Below are 22,194 nucleotides of genomic sequence, written 5' to 3'. Positions count from 1 at the left end.
CCGCTGCAGGCAGTTGGGCTACAGAGCGGGTTTGCTTATTGGTACCTGCACCCCTAAATCATAACAATAAGTGAGGACCACCTGTCTAGCTAAAGGATTGACCTCACTGTGCTAGGGACACCTGGGGTGGGCAGGGGTGTGGAAACTTTTGCCAGTTGCCAGTGCCAGGACTGGACCTTGGTCAAAAACATACAAACGTCAAGATAGGTTTTAACAAAGTGAGGCAAACTAGAGCCAAAAAAATCCTCGGATTAATTTTATTTCTAATTCCAGAGAGCAGTCCATTGTATATATATCCATATACACACACACACATACGTGTATCTTTAGTAAAAAACCCGAACCCATAGCAGTTGCAGTTCAAGCACTGTGCCCTGAAGCCTTCTCCTTCACTTCCTCCATTACCTGAGATAGGAGATGGAAGCAGTTGAGACATCCTTATGTTAAAGGTATTTAGAAGGGCTGAGGGAAGGGAATGGGAGGCTGCTCCAGTGTTTTTAGTGAGGGAAGTACAGCAGTGGAGGCTGGGTGCTGCTCCAGCAGGAAGGCAGGACACGTGCTTGGGGGTGCAATGCTGGACTCGTGCCTGGGAGTCAGTGAGACGTGAAGAGTTGCCTGGCTGAGCTGAACAGCACACTGAACAGCACACGCCAGCTAAGAAAAGAAGCAATTAGGGAGATGGAAGAGGAGGAGTGATGGGAGGGGAAGGGGGATGAAGGATAAGCAGCAGGAAGGAAGAGGGAGGCAGATTGATTTCACAGTTACTGGAATCTCTAACTACATCAGTCACATTTTCTTTCAGCAAATGTTCCAGCATAAGACTGTGGCTGAATCACATGGTTTGTGGAAAGTTCATGAACCCTCTTATTCCTCTTCTCAGAAACCATCAACTTGGGACTATTGCTGTGTGTCATGTCATTGCCCCCAACTCCTCCTCCCCCCTCTTCCCTTCCCCCCTCTTTTGGATGGATAGCCTAAAAACCCCTTGGGATGCTCCCTGTGAAGCACTGATAGGGAAGAGGGTCTGCCTGCTTTTATCTACAATCCCTATGGCAGCCTTCTCTTACCCTATTCAGAAAAGCATCCTGGGTCTGACTACATCCCACACTCTCTGAGAGGCAAGTGAGCAAGATCAGAAATGAGTGCCATGTGAGTGTAGGTGTGATGGGGAGAAGATAGAGATGCACTTTTCTCAGCTCATGGTTTGCTTTATCCAGCCCAGCACTTGAGTGATCCTGGTGTATACTCCATAGTTATTTGGATGTGCACATCCCATTCCCCAGCTGACCAAACCAGCCAGAAACCATCTGCCACTGGGTTCTTTGCAGGCCAGCGGACCTCCAGAATCACCCTAGAGAAAGGAAAAGTAAAATGGGGTGATGGCGATCCACCAGCTTCTCCTGCTGCGTGATTACACTGTCTTTGAGTCCCTCCATGTGCAGATTCCTTTATCCCCTCAGCTCATGCCTGGGACATCTGCAACATTCCTTGTACCTTAGGCAGATGTCAAAAACAGTTCCCATTGCAAACACCTAACACATTCATTCCTTCATCATGCAAATTCCTCCCCCTTAGCCACATCCCAAGAAGCTGATTGCTCTACTGTTTCCTTCTGCTCCATATGGCATTTCCAAATATGTGGCAAGCAAGGAAGCTGGTGGAATTTAACTGGATACTGGGAGGGATGGGAGAGAAGAATTCCTGGAGGTTGATAGTAACGAAGGAACAGACAGGTTACTGTGTGTGACAGGTGCTAAAGAGGCTGTAAGAGACTAATGTAGACACCTTACTTGAAAGTGGGAGGTTAAGAGTGGAGAGTGGGCTGAAATGAGAAAAGGGTATGTTTAACTCTATTTGGATACTGCCTAAGGGAAGAAGTAGCCCTGAGAGCCATTGTTGGCCACTTAGATCAGAAGAAGTGTTGGGGAAGGGACATTCTATAGTCTTTTAACCCTCATTACAGGCCGTGGATTGCATCCGTGAGACTAGGGACACACCCCACCTCTGGCAGTCAACCCTGATCCCACAACTCCTCTGTCACCTGGCAGGCATTTTTCTTGCCCTTGTAGTACCCAGCACACAACATCCTGGGAGTAATCATGTAGTGATAGGCCTCACTGCAGATGTTCTGCTGGATGAGCTGCACGTCCACCTTCTGTAGAATATTGCTGATGTGCCCTGAAAGGTGGAGCACCAAAAGCAATGCAGGTGAGTTATGGTGGAACTTCCCACTGTTTACCACGATCCCCCAGCCTATGCCTATCTCACTGCATGCTGAAACCTGCCATTGTAATTTCTGTTCTGCTCTCCACTGGCATCACAATCTCTGACCTTCAGTAGAGCACTTCACCTTCATGGAAGGAGCAAAATTCCCTTTCAAGCCTTTCCTTACAGAAATATGTTGTAGGCACTTCAGCTTTTGGGACAAGGGGGATTCTGGTTTGGGGAAACCTCTAGGTTCCCAGGAGTCCTAAGTTTGTTTCTTATTGAAATGGATGTTAAGCTTTTCTAAGTATGCAAACCAGGAGTGTCCAGCTCTGTATAGTCTCCTGAGTGTTTCTGTTCAGGAAGCAGCAGGAGCAAGTGTGTGAGTGGGTGAAGGCACTAAGCTGACCTGAAGGACTATTCTAGTCTTTGAATGAAGAAACACATGCTTTCCCCATATAGATTACCAGACTCTCAAACCTGCCTCTCTAAATGAGGTTTCAGGGCACTCAACAGGTAATTTTGATTTGTTATCCAAAATTAAAAGGAGTAAAGGACGTTCGGGATGAACAGAAGCCTGTTCTGCCTACCACACATCTGAACCTATGTTTCTGCCTTGGCACTGCTACAGTAATCCACCAACAAAGACCTTCAACCTACCGCCTTCCTTGAGGGCCCCCCAGCCAGTGATCCAGCAGTGAAGGCCAGGCTCAAAGAAGTGAGAAGGAGCAGGCAAGCAGATAGGCTGGATTAAAGGTGAGATGATCACAGGATGGTCCAGCTGGAGCAGGGCCACGTCGTAATCATGGCTGTCCTCCTCGTAATAAGGGTGGAGGAAGAGGCGGATCACCTTGAAGGACACCTCTGTGTGGCTGGTGGCATTTTGAAAGTATTTGCCCAAGTAAACGGTCCATATGGAGGGGGAAGCCAGCCTGTAGGATGCAGCAGAGAAGCATGGGACCAACACAGCATGCTCTGCTGGTAATGCTATCTCACCCCATCCAGCACCGGCTGACATCTCCATGGCTGGAGCCATGATAGCATGGACACATGCCAGAGCCAAAGGAAAGGTGGAGCTGTGAAGCATTTTCTGCTAAAACTGCCCCCTCAAAGCTGTTCTGTGAATCCCAACATTGCTCCTTTTTCCCTGCACGCACACCTAAATACTAATGCGTGTATCCATACCCCTTTCTCCTGTTCCAAGCCATGGAGAAGCATGGCAGGGGTGCCAGATGAAGGGTGCAGCTGCCCCACGACATTTTCACCAGTCAGAAGAGCCTCCAATTATGCATGACATGACAAGCAATGCAAATCTTTCTATCCAGAACCCTCCCATCTCCGTTTACCTCTCATCCTGGAAGCAGTGCGCAGCTGAGACCACCCAGCGATCAGCAATGAGTGTTCCCCCGCAAATGTGGCGGCCCCGAACTTGTAGGCTGGCCTGCCATGGCCATTCCCCTTCCACAGAATTCAGACCGCCCACAATCCTGCTGAGAGGGGCTTGCATCCCACAGTCTGAGGAGGAGACACGGCAGGTACTTCAAGGAAGGAAGGGAACATGATATACTGTGCCTTCCCTTTGCTTCCTACTTAGTTGACTGAAGAGTTTGACCTCTAATCCCCTGCCTTACCTATTCAGCTTTATGTACTGCCCAAGACAGGTGTAGTGAGCACTCCCTCCCAGTGTGTGTCCCTGCTGACGCCTGCACAGTGCTCCCCACCTCCAGCTGCAGCCTGGGCATGCCTTTGGGGCAGCATGCTGACTGTGCTGTCAGGAAACCCTCCCAGTCATTCCCTTTCACTGCCTACTGATGCTCCAGAAAACAAGTAGAGAAATCAAAACATGAATTCTCTCCCTGTCAGTGGCCATGCAGACATGGGTGAGTTTTCTGGCTGGAGCCTTGTATGATGGTATTACTTCACATAAGCCAACACAGGGCTCCAACAGGAAGCCTGTGGGTTGAACCTGGATTGTGAGACATGTCTATCTGGCCTGATGCCTCTGCCTGAGAGAGATGAGTTCAGCACAGAGTTGGCTCGTTGCTGCTGACCCTGCCACCTCAGGATGGAGCAGGAGCACTGATACTGTGGGACTGGGGTGGGGAGAAGGTGGTGGAACAAGGGAGGGTGGGTGCTTCTTCTGGGGTGGTGGGGAAAAATGGGACCACCTGCAGCTGCATGTCATCCTGAACCTGCCTGAGTTACATGCAATGGATCATTTCCTCACCACAGCGCTTCTCATCAGACAGGTCCTTGCAGTCTGCAGTGGTGTCACACAGGGGGTTGGGTTTCTTCAGACAGGTCCCGTCTTCACAGCGATAGGTGAAAGGACCACAGGGGACCCCTGCAAAAAGGAAGGGGAATCAAGGCTGAAGGAGGGCATCTTGTTGTAGACATAGCCTGAAGTCCTTTAAGTGGGGGAGAAAAGCCAGCAGAGAGCTTGGGGGAACTCCATAAATGATGACAGGGAATTTCCTGAACAAACAAACAGCTCACAAACATTGTGAGCAGGTCAGGCAAGTTAATTCCCAGCTGGTGTCCTTATGTCACATGAAGGAATTATGCTTCCAACAGCCTTGGCTCAAATGTAGGGGAAGGCATTTTTCATGCCAGCACTGCCCCCTCCCTACCTTCGCTGCACTGCTCCTCATCGCTCCCATTGACACAGTCCAGCTGCTGGTTGCAGACCCTGCTGAACTCGATGCAAGTGCTGTCTTCATGGCACTGGAACCTTGCAGGACACACTGCATGGAAGGGAAAGACACGCAAATTGGGCATGCAAGACAAGGTGTGAGGTCAGGGGCCTCAGTGCACCAATAGTCTCTACAAACTTCCCACACCTCATAAGCTGTGCTTAAGACCAGCTCTAGTTTAGTGCAGCTGTGTAGTTTTTGCCTGACCTACATTGTAGGTATGTCTGCACCCTGTCTTAACACTGTTGTTGCTGACTTAACTTTTCTTTCTTGGCCTCAGACCTGCCTCAGCACTATATACGTGCTTTGAGGTCACTGGACTTCTCAAGTTACCATCACCAGACCTGGTCTGCTTGCCTTGTTAGGGTTCTGTAGGACTGCATCCTGTCTGGTGAGGTCACTGTTCCTCCTGCCTTGCTATCACCCTCAGCTCATGGATCACCATCTCATACAGACCAGTGGTTCCCCTTGCAGGTGAGTCCTGAACAACAGTGGAGTCCATGAGCTCTGATGGCCACTCAGGATGGAGATAGGCCTGTCCATCACAGAGTTTGACTTCTGATCACACATTTCCATAGCAGGAACTTGTCCTGTGTTTGTGCATATTTATGTGCAACACAGAACACGATGGGTCAGTACCTCCTGGGCATTTTCTTACTGCAATGACTGTAATTTCTTCATTAATTAGCATGAGGATTCCAGATGACTAAAGGCATATGAAGGTCTGAGGTAACTTGAACATTGATTTCAAAGACAGGAACTGTTCCATACAGACATGGAGTGAATAACCAGAAAAGCAACAGTATAAGAAAGGAAGGAAATCACGACATTTCTCTTTTGCTTTTCAAATATGAAGGGTTGTTTGAAAACACCGAGAAAGTTTTTTTTGTTAGTCTTGGTCTGTGTCAACCTGTGAAACTGAATGACACAATATCGCTGGGGCCAAGAAGCTACCAGGCTTCAAGAAAGGATTAGATATTCATAAGGATGCAAATGTATACATGTCTAGATGAAGGAAGCACACAAACCCTGATGTCAGACAGATGGATGATGGGACAGAGAACACTGTCAGCAAAACTACAAACAATACAAAACCCAACCTTGGTGACCCTATGAGAGCTCTCACATTTCTAGCACTGTCTTAAAACTTCCTTGAGAAAGATTTCTCCTTCCTTTTTGTTTAGACTTTTCCTACACCTTCCTCTGAATCTTTCAGAGTTGGCCACTGTCTCCAGTAGCTCAGGGATCTTTGTCTGAAAAAACAATCATAGGGGACAACTAATGAAAAGTTAGTGATGCAATGTTAGTGATGTTGGGGCAACAACATGATGAGCTGTCCCCTTACACTGGAGATGGGAGAATAGATGAATTAGGTGTCATGTCTAAACCTGAATCACAATTCCTATAAAAATGGGGCTCTGCAGGAGTGCTGGGATGCTAAGGATGGTGTTCGTGTCAGCACTAACTGCTGTTGGCATGAAGAACTGACTGGGGCTGATCAAGGACTTTGATGCTCCCAAACTGGGGCACAATATGTGACTGAGGATCTGTACAGATCAAATGTCACAAATGGCCTGGGGGGAAAGAAGAGAGAGAAGGGCAGCAGGTGGGCTTGGGTAGGTGTGAACTGGGAGGGGGATGCTGAGTGTGTGACAGCAGAGTGGGCTGTAGGCTAGGGCTGAGGTTGATAGTAGACTCTGGGTGGGAGGAATGCAGGACAAGGTGGGGGACAGCCTGGGTAGGGGGCTTCTTTCAGGCTGCCTGGAGCTCTTGGTGCATGGGTACTGGGGGGTTCTCCCAGGAAGACTGTGCTGCGCACAGAAGCCAGAATTGCTGCTCCATCCAGAGCAGGCTAAAACCAGACAGCAGTGGGATGAGACTTTCAAGGATGCAGAGGTATAAGTTCCTGGGGGGAGGTATGAGGCTGTACCTAGGCTGACCAAATCTTTCCCAATTCTCCCTACTTTAGGAGGAGCAAGGGGCTGTGTCTTGCTGAGACTGAGGACCAGTGGGGAGAAGAAATCACTCACCACAATTTCTCTCATCCAGCCCATTGGGGCAATCTTTGATCCCATCACAGGCTGGGACGCACAAGCCATTCACCAAACACAGGAACTCCCCAGGACAGGCTGTGAAACCAGCAGAGAGTGGTTAGTGCCCAGGGACTGGAAACCTTGTGCAGCAGAGCACCATGGCTTGAAAGTGAAGCACAGAGCTGCACACTTTCCTGACCACACAAGTTCTGCTGCAGTGTGCTGGCAGCACTCACTGTGCTCCCCAAAATCTGCCTTGTCATCTGCTCTTAACAAGGGCAAATGGAGCCAGGCTATGCACCTGGCTCTTTCCCTGTTCTGCATTGTACCAATGGGCAATAGCCAGGATAACCACCTGCCTGGTAAACCATATCTCTGTTTTAGTACTTTTTCATGTCTCCTGAATGCTGTGGGAAAGCTGAAATAGGCTCTTTGGAGTTGTTATTAAAACTTGGTTGGGACCTTGAAAGGGTTGGTGTTAGACACATGTTGGTAGCTGCATGTCTTCAGGGACTGGTATGCATTACTGGCACCCTTTAGGAGGGAGACGGTGAAACTTTGGAAAGATGGACTGTGGACAGCACTTGTATATGTGTGTATGTGTATTTATGTGCAGTTTTATTTGTCTCTTGTTTGCATGGATTCCAAGGTGAGCAGGAAAAAGCTCTCTCTAAGAGCTCTCATAATCAAAACAAACGTTGCTTCAAGCAGAAATGATTTCTCAATGAATTTCCAAGGCCAGCCTGTGATGTTGGCATGAGGGTAAGATTTTAGACAACTCTCTGACCTTGGGTTTTGTCACATGGGTGCTCTGGCAACATGAGGCAGGGCCACATGTGCAGAAGCAGCTTTGCACATAAATGCCTCTCCTTTTGGGGAGATCAGTGGTGCGTGAGTCACTGACTTGTGAGCGTGTTCCTGAAAGGTGGATGGTGTGTAGGGCTCATGGAATGTGGCTTGTGTTTTCCCCTGTGCACAAGCCAAGTGCACAGGGGCTGCTAGTACCCACCACCCCACTAAGGAGCAGGGAGAAGCCTGAACTCACGGTCAGATTGGTTGTACAGGCTGTAAGCTGCCTGTACACCAGGGCCAGTTAAGGAGATCTGCGAGGTAAAGACGATGGTGATGTCAGCAGAAGATGAGACTGGGATCCTCTCAGCGTAGGCTTGTAGGGTCCGCAGCCCACACAACCTGAGGAGCAAACACAGACAGGATGGTTTGGACAGGGAGGGAGGAGAAGACAACAGAGTGGGGCAAGCGGGCCTGGTGGGAAGAGGACCACGCAGACTGGATGTTGGGGGAAAACCAGGAAGGGAAAATGCCTTAAATATGCATGAGATAGAGAGTCCAGAGTGACCCCACTATCCCTGGACACTTCCCGCTTTCTGGTAAGCACTGACAGTTTAAGAGTTAAAGGTGGGGAGAGAAAAAGTAGAAATCCTAAGCCAGGGGAACACAGCTTCTTGATCATACTCATCAAAGGAAAAGTTACATCCACAGGAACAGCGGAGAAGACACTAATGAGATGGGTCGGGGGAGGTTTTGGAGGGAAAATGGCAATTTTGCAATAAGTGGGAGGAAAACCAAAAGCTGTGGGTCCATCTATCTCAGAGCCTGCTTTGGGAAGATGAGAGCACAACACCTCTCCACTCTTTGCACCTGGGCAGTGGTGAGCCCCAGCTAAATATAGATGCTAATTTTGAGAAGTCCTGCAGGAGGAAGTGGCTGCAGTCGAAAAAGGAGGATATGGAGCTAAGGGGAAGATCTGCACGGAGGTGGATGTAAGGCAATGGCACACACAGATAATATTGCAGAGGCGGTGACAGGCAGATTTGCAAACACAGGAGATGTGGGAGGACACCAAGGTTACACACACAGGAGAAAACTAAGAAGCCTGATGCAAACAGCAAGACAGAGAAAGCAGGCTGGTAGCTCAAAGAAAATCCATAAGAAATGTGTTCACTGGGGAGACAGTGAACAAGGCAAGCTGAAAAAATAGAAAAGCAAGAGGCACCAGCAGAAGCAGTGGCCACTGAGTGTAGGCTTGCCTTTGTCAGGTATGGTGGCTGAAGCGAGCAGGAAACCTGCAGAGGTTTAATACGAGTTTAATCCCAGGTGGGAAGTGAGAGACAGAAACCAGGACCCCAACACACACCTTCTGTTCTGAATTATCCACTGGCCTTGGGTACAGGGCAGGTCATGCTTCTGTCTGCTGAGTGCATAGGCATCGAACCAGAGGGTGACTCCATAGTCGAGGGAAGGGACCTGCAGACAAGAGTGTCCAGAGCAGAGGAGAGATGGCTCCTATATGTGTTGCAGCACACTCCATAAATCAGAAATGAGCAGCACAGATGTGAAGACCAGATGTGTCTGGCCACATCGCAGGTCAGAAGGAAGCACTCTCTAAACCGGGGCCATGCCATAGCCCAGGGTGGCTCTGCTCCTGGTGTTAAACCTGGCAATTCCTAGCACTCTGGTTCTGCTTTGAAGAACTCCTCTGGAGACCAGACTTCAGATTCCTCCTCAGCTATGGCATCTCTGTGCTGGTATGCAATATTAGACTCCTTACCCTTCAGAAACACACCTTATGTGGAGGCTAGGCAGGCTGTCACTTACTGCTTGCTTCTCATGATAGTCTGGCTCATAGAAATGGCTGTACTCCCCACAATGCGTGGAGTGCTGCCCGGGTTTCAGGGATGGTTGGATGCTCTTCTGGGAGCTGGCTCTTACCATCATGTGCCAGGTGCACTGCGTGTTGGGCGAGTAGTAACTGGGGTAATGTGGGGTGCCGATCTTCCCCTGCAGCTCCAGGTCCTCCCGCAGAGTTATATTCACTTCACAAGCTGTAAATACAGACATTCAAGGCCCTGCTATCTGTCAGCTCAGTCTCAGTGTGGAGATGCCGTGTATCCAGCCCATTAGAGAAGAAGATAAAAGGGACTGATGCTAAAGGTGATTGGGGTGTTCTGCCATCTCCCTTCAAGTGGCCATTTCTACCCAGCAAGACTTTTAGCATCCTCCTCTTGTCCAGAGAAGGGTAATAATAATGTCTATTGCTGTCTAAGAGTCTTATATAGAATTGACATTTATCTACGAGTGCATGTGGATGTGATGTCCAGGCCATATCTGGTCTGTCCATGTATGAGACCCTTCTTTTAAAGTATCGTGATCTCTCAGGCTCTGCCTGCCAGAGCCTGAGCTCTAAAGGCTCGAGTCACATGCTAGTGTGTGAGTACAAGTGAGGGAGCAACACCTAACTTGCCTTTTACTGACCACCTCTACCCTTGCAATTCAGAGTGAATTCTGCCCCTCATAGGGATGACGGACCTCTAGGAGCTGTGATGTTGTTGGAGATGACCTGTCTTCTATATCTATAGCCGCCTTCCTCCAGCCTTCCTCACCTTTGAGGGGCACCGCCTGCGCTGAGAGGATGAAGGGGTCAAAGTAGCTGTACATGGCTTTTTTCCACACAATGGACATGACAGGGCCAGACGAAAGGATTTCCACAATGGGCTCCTGCCGGCTGCAGCCATAGATCCTCAAGGGAAAGAGATAAAAAGATGGGAGTGCAGCAAGCAATAAACAAATGAAAGAGAAGAATGAGAGAGACAATGGAGGTCTGTGTTATCCATGCACAGCCTATGCCTGCTGTGAGGCACAACTGAACCAAAGGGCCAACAGCGAGACAGCTCGTGCTGCACAGCTGCCTGTGCAATACATATCCCACATCAGTGACTTCAGCTGATCAGCAAGAGGCAGGTTCTGCATCAAAGAGAATTTCCTCTGATGTAGTCTAACACCTTCCTCTGCTGTGGTGTGTCACACCATCCTGCCTGGCTTCCCCACCGTGTTCCCCCAGCTCAGGAGCTACCTACGAGGTGATGAGGTGTTTCTCCAGGGGCCCAGCTGCATCGTACATCGCCAGGCGGTCCCTGCAATCAGGGAGAGTCCACTCCAGGTGTAGCTTGATCATGTAGCCCTTGGGGCCACGAAGGTGCCAAAGACAACTGGAGGCCAGGTAGTCAGGGCCCTCCAGCCTTAGGATGTCATCCTCCTGGACATAGCTGTACCTGTAGCAACCTGAATCAAAGGGAAATATAGAGGGATTCAAACGTTCGGGTGATCTAAATGGAGGCAAAGGGGGGCTTAGGGATGGTTTTAAGGGAAATTAAGATGTGAGATTGCTAGGGACATCAGTGTGAACCCCATTTTAGGGTAAGGCTGTCCTTGATTAAGCTAATACTACCTCTGGCTTTAAATATCAGCACAGCACAGTTTTCTTTCATTGGCTTTATTTTCTTTTTCACCTTTTTCTTTTCTCAGCCTCATATTCTTCCTGACTTTACATCTCCCTCGTCTGATTTCCAGGTTTCAGAAGGCTTTCACACTAGAATTTTTGAGTAAATATCAGCTTAAAGGTGAGTTTCTAATAGCATATCTAATGCAAGCTGCCAGCCACAGCACTTACAACACTGGCCAAAATTACTTAAAGCATCTTCAAACATTGCTAAGACAACAGACTCTTAAATGACTGACAGCACATCCAATGCAGAGCCACGCAGGAAATGCCCACCGCCCACACACACGTTCAGCAACATTGCATGGGGCCTGAAATTAGCACTTGTACCAGCTCACCAAGCTACTTAACAGTTCTCATTAGGACCAGGACAAGACTAAGGTGGCTGCACTGCCCCTGGTAGCTGATACCTCTGCCTAGTGGAGGCCTACAGGGGCAGCATTGTCAGGATGCTCAGAGCCATCCACCATACAGCTGAGTCGTGTAGTTTGCATCTGGCCAAGCAGCAGCACTGGTGCTCCCTTGCTCCTACTCTCTTCTTCCCTTCCCAAGTTTTACAGCTCCAGGAAGCCAACAAGCTTTCTGTCCCCTGTGAAAATCCCTCCCACAAAGTCATGAACTCAAAAGGAAAGGAAAAGGTAGCCTACCCAGAGTGGATTTCAGCACTGCTATGTCTTTCACACTGGATTCTGTTAGAAAGAAAATACGTAAAGGAAGATAAACCAAAAGATAAACTGGTTGGATCTGAATGCTAGCATGGCAGGTGAGGACTCCCTTCCTTCCTATGTAACTGGTTCACTCACAGCTTTGGCATGGGGCATCCTCCAGGTACCTCTCTGTCTGCTCGTGGGGACCTGTTTCAGCCATGCCTTCCCCAACCCATCTCTCTGCCCTCTACCCCAAATCCAACAGCCCCAATTCATGCTTTCCAGCCCACCACGGACTTCTCTGCTTTTTGCCTTGTCTATTTTTTGTGTGCTATTCCAGGACCTCTTCCCAAGAGGGATAGGCATTGCTTCAGGCAGTCATTTCCCTCCTCTGGCAGTCACACCACAAGCACAGCCCCCCTTCCCAGAGCCTTCACCATCTGCTCTCCCAGTTTAAAGAACCCTCATTGAAAAATACAGGAGTTACTGAGGGTGGAGAAGGAGGTCTCTTTTGATGATCACTGGTTGATGAGCTACTCAACATCTTTATAGAGTCCTACTTTGGAGAAGGGAGATGCACAGAAAGTCACCAGCAAGGACTATAAATCTGTGCAAAACAGAGTCACAGGGTGGACAACACTTTTAAGAGAGTTGGGCTTTCCTCCAGCCTCCCAGCTGAACTGGAATCAGCCAAAGATCAGGTGCTACTGGGAGTAATTGCCAAAATAAAAGGCACTGTGAGGTCAGCTGAGTGTAAGAATTGCTGTTGGGGGCTTGCCTAGGTCAGGGCTTTGGTTTTTTGTAGCTCCTAAGCAATTCTGTGGAGAGAAATGAATGGTTTTGTCATAGCAAAAACAGATGTTATGGAAAAGAGGATCCTGCAGGCATAAGGCAGGCTCCTAGAGAAGCTTATGTGCTGTAGGGAAGAGCGTGTGCTGAGCTGATAGTAAGTATTCTTGTATCTGAAGGCAATATAACTGAGTTCCTGTAGGGAAAAGGATGCCCTGAAAGACTTCTGGGGAAAGGAGAAGCTGGTGTCCTGGGGCGAGTGTAGCTGCTAATAAAAATAAAGCACTGGAGATGTTGGAGAGTTTCCTGCACTAGTCAATGGTTTCCAGCTCTGTGTCTCAAGGCAGAATGAATGTTTAGAGCTAAACAGGCCAGCAAATGAGTCTGTCAGAAAGCAATGAAGTGCTAATGATGTGCTATTAGCTAGCTATTTTTTTCACTCTAATTTTACGGGGCAGAGGAAGCCAGAGGTTAAGTCATTGGCTTGAGGTCACCCTGGCCCAGCAGTATAAGAGGTTTTTGGCTTTTGCCTCAGTTGCTAGACTGTGCTCCTGACCGAAGAGGGAGGTGGAAAGGACTAGGGAAAGCAGAAGGAGCTGGAGAAACTGTAACTGGTGTGTTAAGTCCAAAATAGAAAGAAATGTGGTCTGATGAAATGAATAAAACAGTGAAACAGATGCAAAGTGGTAAGAGGGAACTGGGAATAGCTAAAAGTATGGCACCATAATTTTTATTTGTTTATGAGTTACATTATGAAGTGAGGAAATAAAGGGAAAATGCTAGATGGGCTCACTTGGAAGCATTTAGCATATTTCCTTATGATGTGTTTGTCAAGAAAGTTCATTTAGATTGGCTGAACATAAGGTCTGGTATGCTGGAAACAAATCAAAAGTAGAAGGGACTGATGGTAGCTGCAGGAGGAGATGTCTTCATGAGATGCTAATGCAGCTTCAGAATAAGATCTTAAAATGATGGTCTGGATGAGGGAGTGAAAATCATTTTGAGGAAATAGAATTTTCTTTACACACACCAAAAAAATGACCCACAAAACAATTGGGATGTAGAGGGAAAAGTTAAAGAAAATATGGGTGGAATATAATAAAAGAAGCTTCATCTTAGAAAAGTGCAAGTTAGCACGTCTGAGGGAAAAACCCCTGGGATGTAACTTTTCAAGAGAAGAAGAAACTTGGAAATAGGACTCCCAAGAGGAGAGAAGAAAAATAATGTATTTTAAAACCTGGGAGATTTGGAACTCTGTAAGAGGGATCAGACCAGGCTGAGAAGTTAAGCTTCATTATAAAGACCAAATATAAATTCCATTGAACTTGGATGCATTGAATATAGACACATCCCTAGTCCTTTTCCTAACACTTATTTTAGAGCAGTTTTTGTATGGGTGGCTTTTTAAACAGGCTGGGACCTTCTTTGTGGGCAACAATAAATAACCCTTAAAACCATCAGATTTAAAATCAGTCAGGTACTGAAGTGGCAACGGTGCTTTGTCTCAGAAGAAGTCTTAGTGGTGACTCAGGTATGTTGCTTTTGTTCTCTCTATCAAATAGTCTGGAATAATCTCCCAAAGGAAAGTAGGAAACCTAATTGCTTGCTATTTTCAAGCTGAGCTGATCAAAGTCATGACCTGTCTAAGATCTTGCTCCAGAGAAGCCAAAGCTGATGGGTGGAAAAAAAATTACCTAGTTGATCATGGTCTGCTGTATCTCCAATAATATTTAGTCCTTCAAAGGAACAATGATTTTTTTTAAAATCAAACTTCATTTCTTCTCTATCAGGAAGAAATAAATGTAGTTATATTTCTGATCCTTACTATTTCTTCTTCAGGTTTCCCCTGTCCCCTTCAGTAGTGACTCCTAACCTTACAAATCTTGGGAGCATTTCTGATTGCTCAGGCCACAGGGGAGCAGCTGGTACTTACCCAGGAGAACCAGCGAGTCTGGGTTGACCCTGTACTCCGTCTGGTAGGACAGGCTGCCTGAGCTGTTGAAGCTGGTGGAGAGCTCTTGGTGGAGCACTGTGTTTACCCTCTCAGCAGTTATTTCCTTCTGCTGACTCTCAGGGATTTGGAGGGTGAACCAGAAGAAGAAGGTCAGAGCCCCCTCCCTAACAGGGAAATATCATGTCAAATATTCTCTACATCTCCAGAACAACTGGAGAGAGAAACCCTAGAGATTAACCCCCCCACACTGTTTTTCCACAAATCAGACATATCTGTGTGGACATTCCATCTCGCTGCTGTGACCCAGAGGAACATCTCTGAGTGGGGCAGGAGAGCTGCAATGTCCATGGTTTGACTCCCTTTGTGGGAGGAAGACTTTTTATGCCATCTGGCTTTAGTGATGACCATATGAGCTCAAATTAATGTGATAATTAATCAGGACTGGTCTAATGAGTAGTCTCATTTCAGGTAGAAATGATCTTTGGATACTACTGACCAGGGATTGAAAAGAAACACTCAAGACTTCACTGTTCCACCTCCCAGTGGTGACAAATGGTGATCAAGTGGATGATTTATGACTCAATACCTTAATACAACCCATTAATGCTAGGCAGGCTCAAGCTGCAGGAGGCTGTGACTGGGAAAGCTCTGTTCAACCAGCTAGCTGAGTAAAATGGGTGGGGAAAGGCAAAGAGTTGTTGAAACAAACCTTTGTTCAGTAAAAGGCTAGAGGAAGAGTTGCAAGTGAGACTTTTCTTTCCCCAATTGAAAATGGAATTACATCAAAATTGGAATTTTTTTTAGGTGAAGGACAAATTTAGGGGTGCATAGAAAAAAAAATCAGAAGCAAATGAGCATTAGTTCTGGAAATTATTTCTGCTATCATAATCTATTGTTATGATCTGTAAAGCTGTAGTCCCACATCTGTCCCATTCCACTGCTATCCTGTTCCCAGGTGGTCCACGCTTCTTGGCTGGAATACCTTTTCCATAGTGCATTCTGACCTCTCCCTTCTGGTGCCTAGAATCAGGCCATAAAATTACTTCCTGGGATTAGGAAAATTAATTTCCAGCTGCTTAGTTTCTACTGATAATGCCAAGCCAAATTTTTTTTTTCATCTCTTCCCAGTGAATTTTTTTTCCTCCCTTGAACTTTTGCCTCTCTGAAAAATTTCTCAGTTTTGGCTTTTCATCATGGCCTGGGATGAACAAGAACATCCAAATATCCTCAGCTGTGTTATGCTGGAACCATTCTGAATCTGGACTGTCCAGCCTAGTCTGGAGCTTGTGTGGGGGGACTGCAGAAATTTGTCACGGCCAGGTTTCAGTGAAAGCAGAGTACAATTGACTGGAAGCTTTCACACACGAACAAGCAAATATGCTGTGGGTGCTACTCACCCAAAGGCATACACTGTGCTAGAGTTGTAATATCGACCCAGCTCTGTGGCACGAATCAGTTCCTTCACCTGAAAAGAAAATGTCATCTGATTAGTAACTATAGTGCAATATTACAGGGCAAAGGACCTACGGCCAATTTGGAGTTTCATCCCTCTTGCTGTAGAGACCCACCAAGTCTGTCCTTGGATGGGGGTATCTGACCCCTTCCTCTCTACTCACTGAAAGGCCTCAGGGACTGTTCATGAAACTGCTCTCACCATGTTCTGGAGCTTAGCTGACTCCAACCAGAAGGCTCTGGACTCCACCTGCCCAAGGTCCGGGGAGTACCAGCGATTGAGGACCTGGAGGCTGCCACAGTAAAACTGCAGGATGGATGGTTCCAGGTGCCATGGTCTGTAGTCTGCCAACAGAAGACACTACTGGAATACCTTGGTGATATGTAGGAGAGTGGGGTTTACCCCTGTGTATGAGTGTCTAAAGATCACTCAGAGTCACTAACATTGGGCTGGGCATTGCTTTGACTACACCCCATCCACCTCCTGCAGGGGGGAAAAAATGTGAATTTTTACCTAGGAAATACCAGGTTGCTGCAGCAGCTCCAGCCAGCACAAGAAGGGCAATCCCAAGGGGCACATAGCAGAGGCAGTGATGTGAGTTGCTCTCCGATTTGTCATTTGAGAGGGAGCTGGAGTCTTCCTCCTGTTCCTCGGCCTCCATCAGGGGCATCTGGTGACACAGCATGTCATTGTCAGGCCGGGTTTTATGCTTCCCTTTACACTTGTCTCTGCAGGTGTTATGTCATCTCTGTCCTCCTCTCCCAAGATCTATAGCCCCAAGAGATCTCTGGGGCCAGCCATCAAAGACTTTGATCAGAGCTAATGTGAGTAAAACTAAATCAGTGGGAGACTGGCTTCTAGAACACCATCCTGTCTGCACCTCCTGGTAAATCCTTGGTTTTCAAAGGTATTCCCTGGGTTTTGCTTCTGCCAAAACCACAAATGAATACAATAATGCATTTTTCTGAATGCAAAAGTGTTGTCCTCCCAGGCTGGGAATTGTTTTAAAACTGGTATTATATTGACCCAGAAATAAATGCAAAAGAAAATCTGTGACCTCAAATGTATGCAGAAATTGCACAAAGCAGCCACAGCCTGGGAGCCCGAAGTTGCACTTTGCCCACTGTGCCATTTTTATCTTGATCCCTTAAAGTAAGCAAACCTTGCCATTCCCACCAGACCATGTGTTCCCAGGCAAAGATGATGCTGGCACTGATTCACTAGCTGAGCTGATGAGAAGAGAGCACCTGGTTAATGTTCAGCCCTCCACCACCCTCTGATTGTGCCAGGGGACACCTTCTGTCTTCTTTGCCCCTCATCTACCCCAGGCTGCTTCTTTTTTTTTCTCCCTGACTGCTTCCCTTCTGTCAGCCCCAGACTCTGAGGGTAAGAAATGTCATTGCCCAAGAGACCACATTAATACTGCTTATCTCACCCCCTTTACTTTTCCTTTCCTTTGCCACCACCCAGTGCATGCCTGCCCCCAAAGGCATTCTGTGTTTCTGTAATTGGAGAGGAAAGGGATGTGAATGCATTCGCATGGGAGGGGACAGAGGTCTTGGGGAATGCCTGCGTCCTGTCTATGTGCCTATGAGTCCTCTTTGTGCCCAGTGTATGTGCATGTGGATGTGAGATTGAGGGCAGGAGTGCATGTGAGGGACTTGCTACAGATGTGGGAAGAGATGGCTGGCCTCATGCACATTTTACCCTGTGTGGGTGCCATTGAGCATCACTTCATAAGGGCAAGGGGGCTTTTCAGTCTCCTTTCCCCCAGTTATGGAGCTCCAAGCCCTCCAGGCTGCCTTGCAACGTGGGAACACATTTGCAGAACATAAGCACCAGGTAACTCACTCTGGAACATTAAATGCAGCCTGGTGAACATCATCACTCGGGCAAACAGTCACACATCCTCTTGCTCTAACACACCCTTCCAGAGAGGCAGACAGTATAAACAGGCCCAGCACAGGCTGCCCTCCCTTGCTCCTTGTGGAGCACCTCTCTGTGCAAACCCTGGGGAGGATCTCCTTCCCAAGGAGTCAAGTCAGGCAGTGCAGGAGAGCAAGGGCACTTCTCCGCTATCACAGCATCCCTTCAGAAACAGCAGGCATAAGCACACAACCACAGATGGAGAGGCAGTGAGAGTAGGGCAGGAAGCAGCAGCAGAAGAGCCTCTTTGTTAGTAGATTTGATGGTAGGCACTGGGGTTTCCCCCAGAGCTGTAGACCTACCTTTAAAGCTGCTGCTTCCTGTGAGACCTGGCCCATACCCCTACACCAGCCAGCTCACACATGCATGGAGTGGGGGAGAAAGTAGGACATCTATTTACCCGAGCTCAAGGTCTCCGCAGCGATCAATAACCTGTTGTCACGTCCCTTCAGCTTGGCCTTTGTCCTGCACCGTCCTGCCCACGATGGGTCAGAGCACCCCGTACAACCACTTTTTTCTTTTCTGAAATGGAGGGTTTGGAGGTTCACAGGGACAGAAGATGTGCAGGATGAGCAGGGGGGGTCCAGAAAAAGTCAGGGTAAGAGAACCTCCAGCTGTGCAGAGAAGAACAACCCAGGAGGCTGGCACAGGTAGCTTATGTTGTCCTCCTCAGGGGACAGGGAGTTGCTGAGCAAATGCTGTATTCCTTGGCCACCCTCTTTGGTCGCACTGGAGGGAGAGGTAAACGATAGGGTGTGCTCCCCAGCACAGGGATGGAGTAGATTCTGTCTGGCAGGTGTAGATCACTGGATGGAGGGAAGAGGGCAGTAGACAGCGTGTCTGGTTACCACAGTGGTCAGGCAGATGAAAGGAAAGGACAGTGCCTCTCAGTCCCAGCCTGCAAGACTCCCTCTGTCTTGCTCTTCTCGCTGTCCAGTCTCCTGACACTGGGCTCCCTGCACTCAGTTGCACCACCACTCACTCCTCCCTGAAGCATCTGCTTTTCTTCTAGCCCAGGTCCTTCTCAGGTACTTTTCCTGTACTACTTTCTGCTTACAGCCCCACAACTCTGTATGTGCCCCTTCGTTTTTCACAAAAAGCAGCAGTGCTGCAGCCAGAGCAGAGTAAATAGAGTTATCTTGTCAATAAATGAGTGGAGGGGATGGGCACATGGCTGACTCTTGACACAGGGCTGAGCTCCAGCCAGTGACATCGACCTGGGCCGGGGCTCATTTTGGCTCATTTTGGCAACTGGGTAGAGATAGATGTTTTTAGCTCTGCCACTAGATCATGTTTAGTCTGGGACTGCATGAAGACCAAAAGCCATTTCTGTAGTTGCCTCATGGTGGATTCTAGTAAATAAATGTTAAATGTGGATAAAAAGCTGTAGTGTTTGACTGGGAGTGCTTTCAGAACTGCTTAAGAGATTTGAGATCTGATTTCACTTTTAAAACTTACTCTGAGCCAAAATTTCCACAGATAATGAGGGACTAGCTGCCTCATTAGACATATATGTATTCATATATAGCTTTGCTTAGTTTACACTATGAGGGCAGTGGGTCATAACACAGCTGAGGGTATTTCCCAGTGCCAAAGACCTTACTTTTTGCATTCAACTTTCCTGGAAAGAAGAATCTTCCTTCTCTGGTGTTTTCATCAGAACCAAAAATGTAGAATCTCAATCTGATCTATCTAAGCAAGGATACCACGTCTGTCACCACAGGCTTTTGAATCAACCAAGGACCCAAAAGCTTGATCAGATCTGACTTCAGAGGAATTCCTTTACTGCAAGCACCCTTTCTGTTTCTTCACAGTAAAAAAGAGGGAGGGGTGTGGGAGGAGACTGAGAGTGATGTCTATTTGTGAACAAAGTACCTTGGAAAGAAGGATATGAGAGGTGTGACAGCTGTCTCTGCTGTCTCTGGGCTTAAGATAAAGAGAGGACTCGTCTGTGGCTGTTAGCTCAATATTTTCCACACTGATATTTTCCACACGGTGTTGTTGTTCAGCTTGGGTTTGCCTCTGGTACCGATGGACACCATTGCAGCACGTTTCTGTGGTTTTGTGAACCACACACCATGTTCGTACTGGTTCGAGGCGAGACAGCTCCCCGTGTGACATTTCCAAAGAGCTCTTGGGGAACCCGAAGCAAAAGGGCCCCAAATCACTGAGAGTGTTATGCCTTTGGTATTCACAACCTAGGTTACTCACATACGAGACCACATGATCTCATCTTCCTGGAAGAAAGGTCCGGTTATCGCCAGATCTGACATCGAGCACTTCCTGCCGCAGTGTGTCACACATTCACACCCAGCATGGCTGCAAAAGCTGTCACCATTTTCACAAGGGGGGCAGAAAAGCCAGCAGGATGGTCCTCAGGGGCTTGCAGTAGGATCACTTCCAACTCTGCTTTCTGTTTTAGGTGGCTGAGGGAAGGGAGCAGGAAGGAAAGCTAAAGGTATATTGGTCCGAGCAAAGCTTTACCCAGTTCCCTATTTAGAAAAGCTGTTAATTGTTTCTCCCCATCCCAAAGGACAGAAGAACACTATAGATTACTTAATATTTTTTTTATTTACAAAGAGGCAAGCCTTTTCTTTTGTACTCAGCAGCAAGATGTAATCAGGAAGAGCACATGGATGTCATTTGGCCATGCAGAGAGAAAATTAGAAAGGAGAAAGCCCAGCTGGAACTCAATCTAGCCACTGTCATAAGAGATAACAAAAATGTTTTTACAAATACATAAATAACAAAAAGAGAGTCAAGGAGAATCTCCATCCTTTATTTGATGTAGAAGGGGGAACATTGCCACCAGGATGAGGCTGAACTACTTAATGCCTTCTTGGCCAGATGTCCTCAGGGTACCCAGCCCCCTGAGCTGGAAGACAGAGACACGGAGCAGAAAAAACCTCCTATAATCCAGGAAGAAGTAGTTAGTGACCAGCTGTGCCACTTAGACACTCACAAGTCCTTGTGGCCAGATGGAATACACCCAAGGGTACTGAGAGAGCTGGCAAAAGAGCTCATCAAGCCACTCTCCATCATTTAACAGTAGTACTGGCTAACCAGGAGGGTTCCAGATGACTGAAAGTTAGCCAGTGTGGCACACATCTACAAAAAGGGTCAGAATGAGGATCCGGGGAACTACACGCCTGTCAACCTGTCCTTGGTGCCAGAGAAGGTCATGGAGCAGGTGACCTTGAGTGCCACCATGTGGCATGTGTGGGACAACCGGGGGATCAGGCCCAGTCAGCATGGGTTTGGGAAAGGAAGGTCCTGCTTAATCAACCTGATTTTCTTCTATGATAAGGTGACCCACTCAGTGAAAGAGGGAAAGACTGTGTATGTTGTCTACCTAAACTTTAGCAAAGCCTTTTACACTGTCTCCCACATCATTCTCCTGGAGAAACTAGCAGCCCATGGTGTGGGTATATGTACTCTTTGCTGGGTAAAAAACTGTCTAGATGGCTGAGCCCAAAGAGTTATGGGGAATGGAGTTAAATCCAGTTAGCAGCTAGTCACTACTGGGGTTCCCCAGGGCTCAGTGTTGGGGCCAGTCCTGTTTAACATCTATCAATGACCTGGATGAGGATATTGAGGGCTCCCTCAGTCAGTTTGCAGATGACACCAAGCTGGATGGGAGTGTTGATCTGCTGAACGGTAGTATGGCTCTACAGAGGGATTTGGACAGGTTGTCTTGATGGGCTGAGGTCAATTGTAGAGGTTCAACAAGATGAAGTGCCAGATCCTGCACTTGGGTGACAACAACCCCGCGCAGTGTTACGGGCTTGGGGAAGAATGGTTGGAAAACTATGCAGCAGGAAAAGGATCTGGGGGTGTTGGTTGACAGCTGGCTGAACATGAGCCAGCAGTGTGCCCAGGTGGCCAAGAAGGCCAACGGCATCCTGGCCTGTACTGGAAATAGTGTGGCCAGCAGGACTAGTGAAGGGATTATCCCTCTGTACTTGGCACTGGTGAAGCTGCATCTCAAGTGCTGTGTCCAATTCTGGGCCCCTCACTACAAGAAAAACATTGAGGTGCTGGGGCATGTCCAGAGAAGGGCAAGGTTAGTGAAGGACCTGGAGCACAAGTCTTATGAGGAACAGCTGAGGGAGATGGGGTTGTTCAACCTGGAGAAAAGAAGACTCAAGGGAGACCTTATTGCTCTCTACAGCTACCTGAAGGCAGTTGTGGCAATGT

The 22,194-nt window shown here is 47.8% G+C and overlaps 1 protein-coding gene across 3 annotated transcripts; it reads right to left on the bottom strand.

Moving 5' to 3' along the window:
- Positions 1-243: 243 nt before the first annotated feature.
- TMPRSS6 (transmembrane serine protease 6) lies at positions 244-21,907 on the bottom strand. 3 transcript variants are annotated; one of them, XM_027715185.2, is made up of 18 exons: positions 18,398-21,907; positions 16,585-16,741; positions 16,273-16,415; positions 16,016-16,083; positions 14,598-14,782; positions 11,876-11,917; positions 10,807-11,011; positions 10,333-10,469; positions 9,662-9,774; positions 9,087-9,196; positions 7,977-8,122; positions 6,929-7,027; positions 4,836-4,949; positions 4,433-4,549; positions 3,552-3,720; positions 2,866-3,137; positions 2,042-2,178; positions 244-1,351 (listed from the first exon to the last, which is right to left on the bottom strand). In XM_027715185.2, exons 2-18 carry the CDS (start codon positions 16,739-16,741, stop codon positions 1,193-1,195), a joined length of 2,373 nt encoding a protein of 790 aa, XP_027570986.2. In that variant the 5' UTR covers positions 18,398-21,907; the 3' UTR covers positions 244-1,192. The 3 variants fall into 3 exon arrangements, with proteins under 3 accessions (XP_027570986.2, XP_039238213.1, XP_039238214.1); XM_039382279.1 differs by lacking the exon at positions 18,398-21,907 and having other exon boundaries at positions 16,585-17,062; XM_039382280.1 differs by lacking the exons at positions 9,087-9,196; positions 9,662-9,774; positions 10,333-10,469; positions 18,398-21,907 and having other exon boundaries at positions 16,585-17,062.
- Positions 21,908-22,194: the final 287 nt, after the last annotated feature.

This window comes from Pipra filicauda, unplaced genomic scaffold (assembly GCF_003945595.2).
Source record: "Pipra filicauda isolate LSUMZ 115617 unplaced genomic scaffold, ASM394559v2 scaffold262_size1072369_pilon, whole genome shotgun sequence".
In the NCBI taxonomy this organism is placed as follows: Eukaryota; Metazoa; Chordata; class Aves; order Passeriformes; family Pipridae; genus Pipra; species Pipra filicauda.
This window is presented reverse-complemented; position numbering and strand designations above follow the sequence as displayed.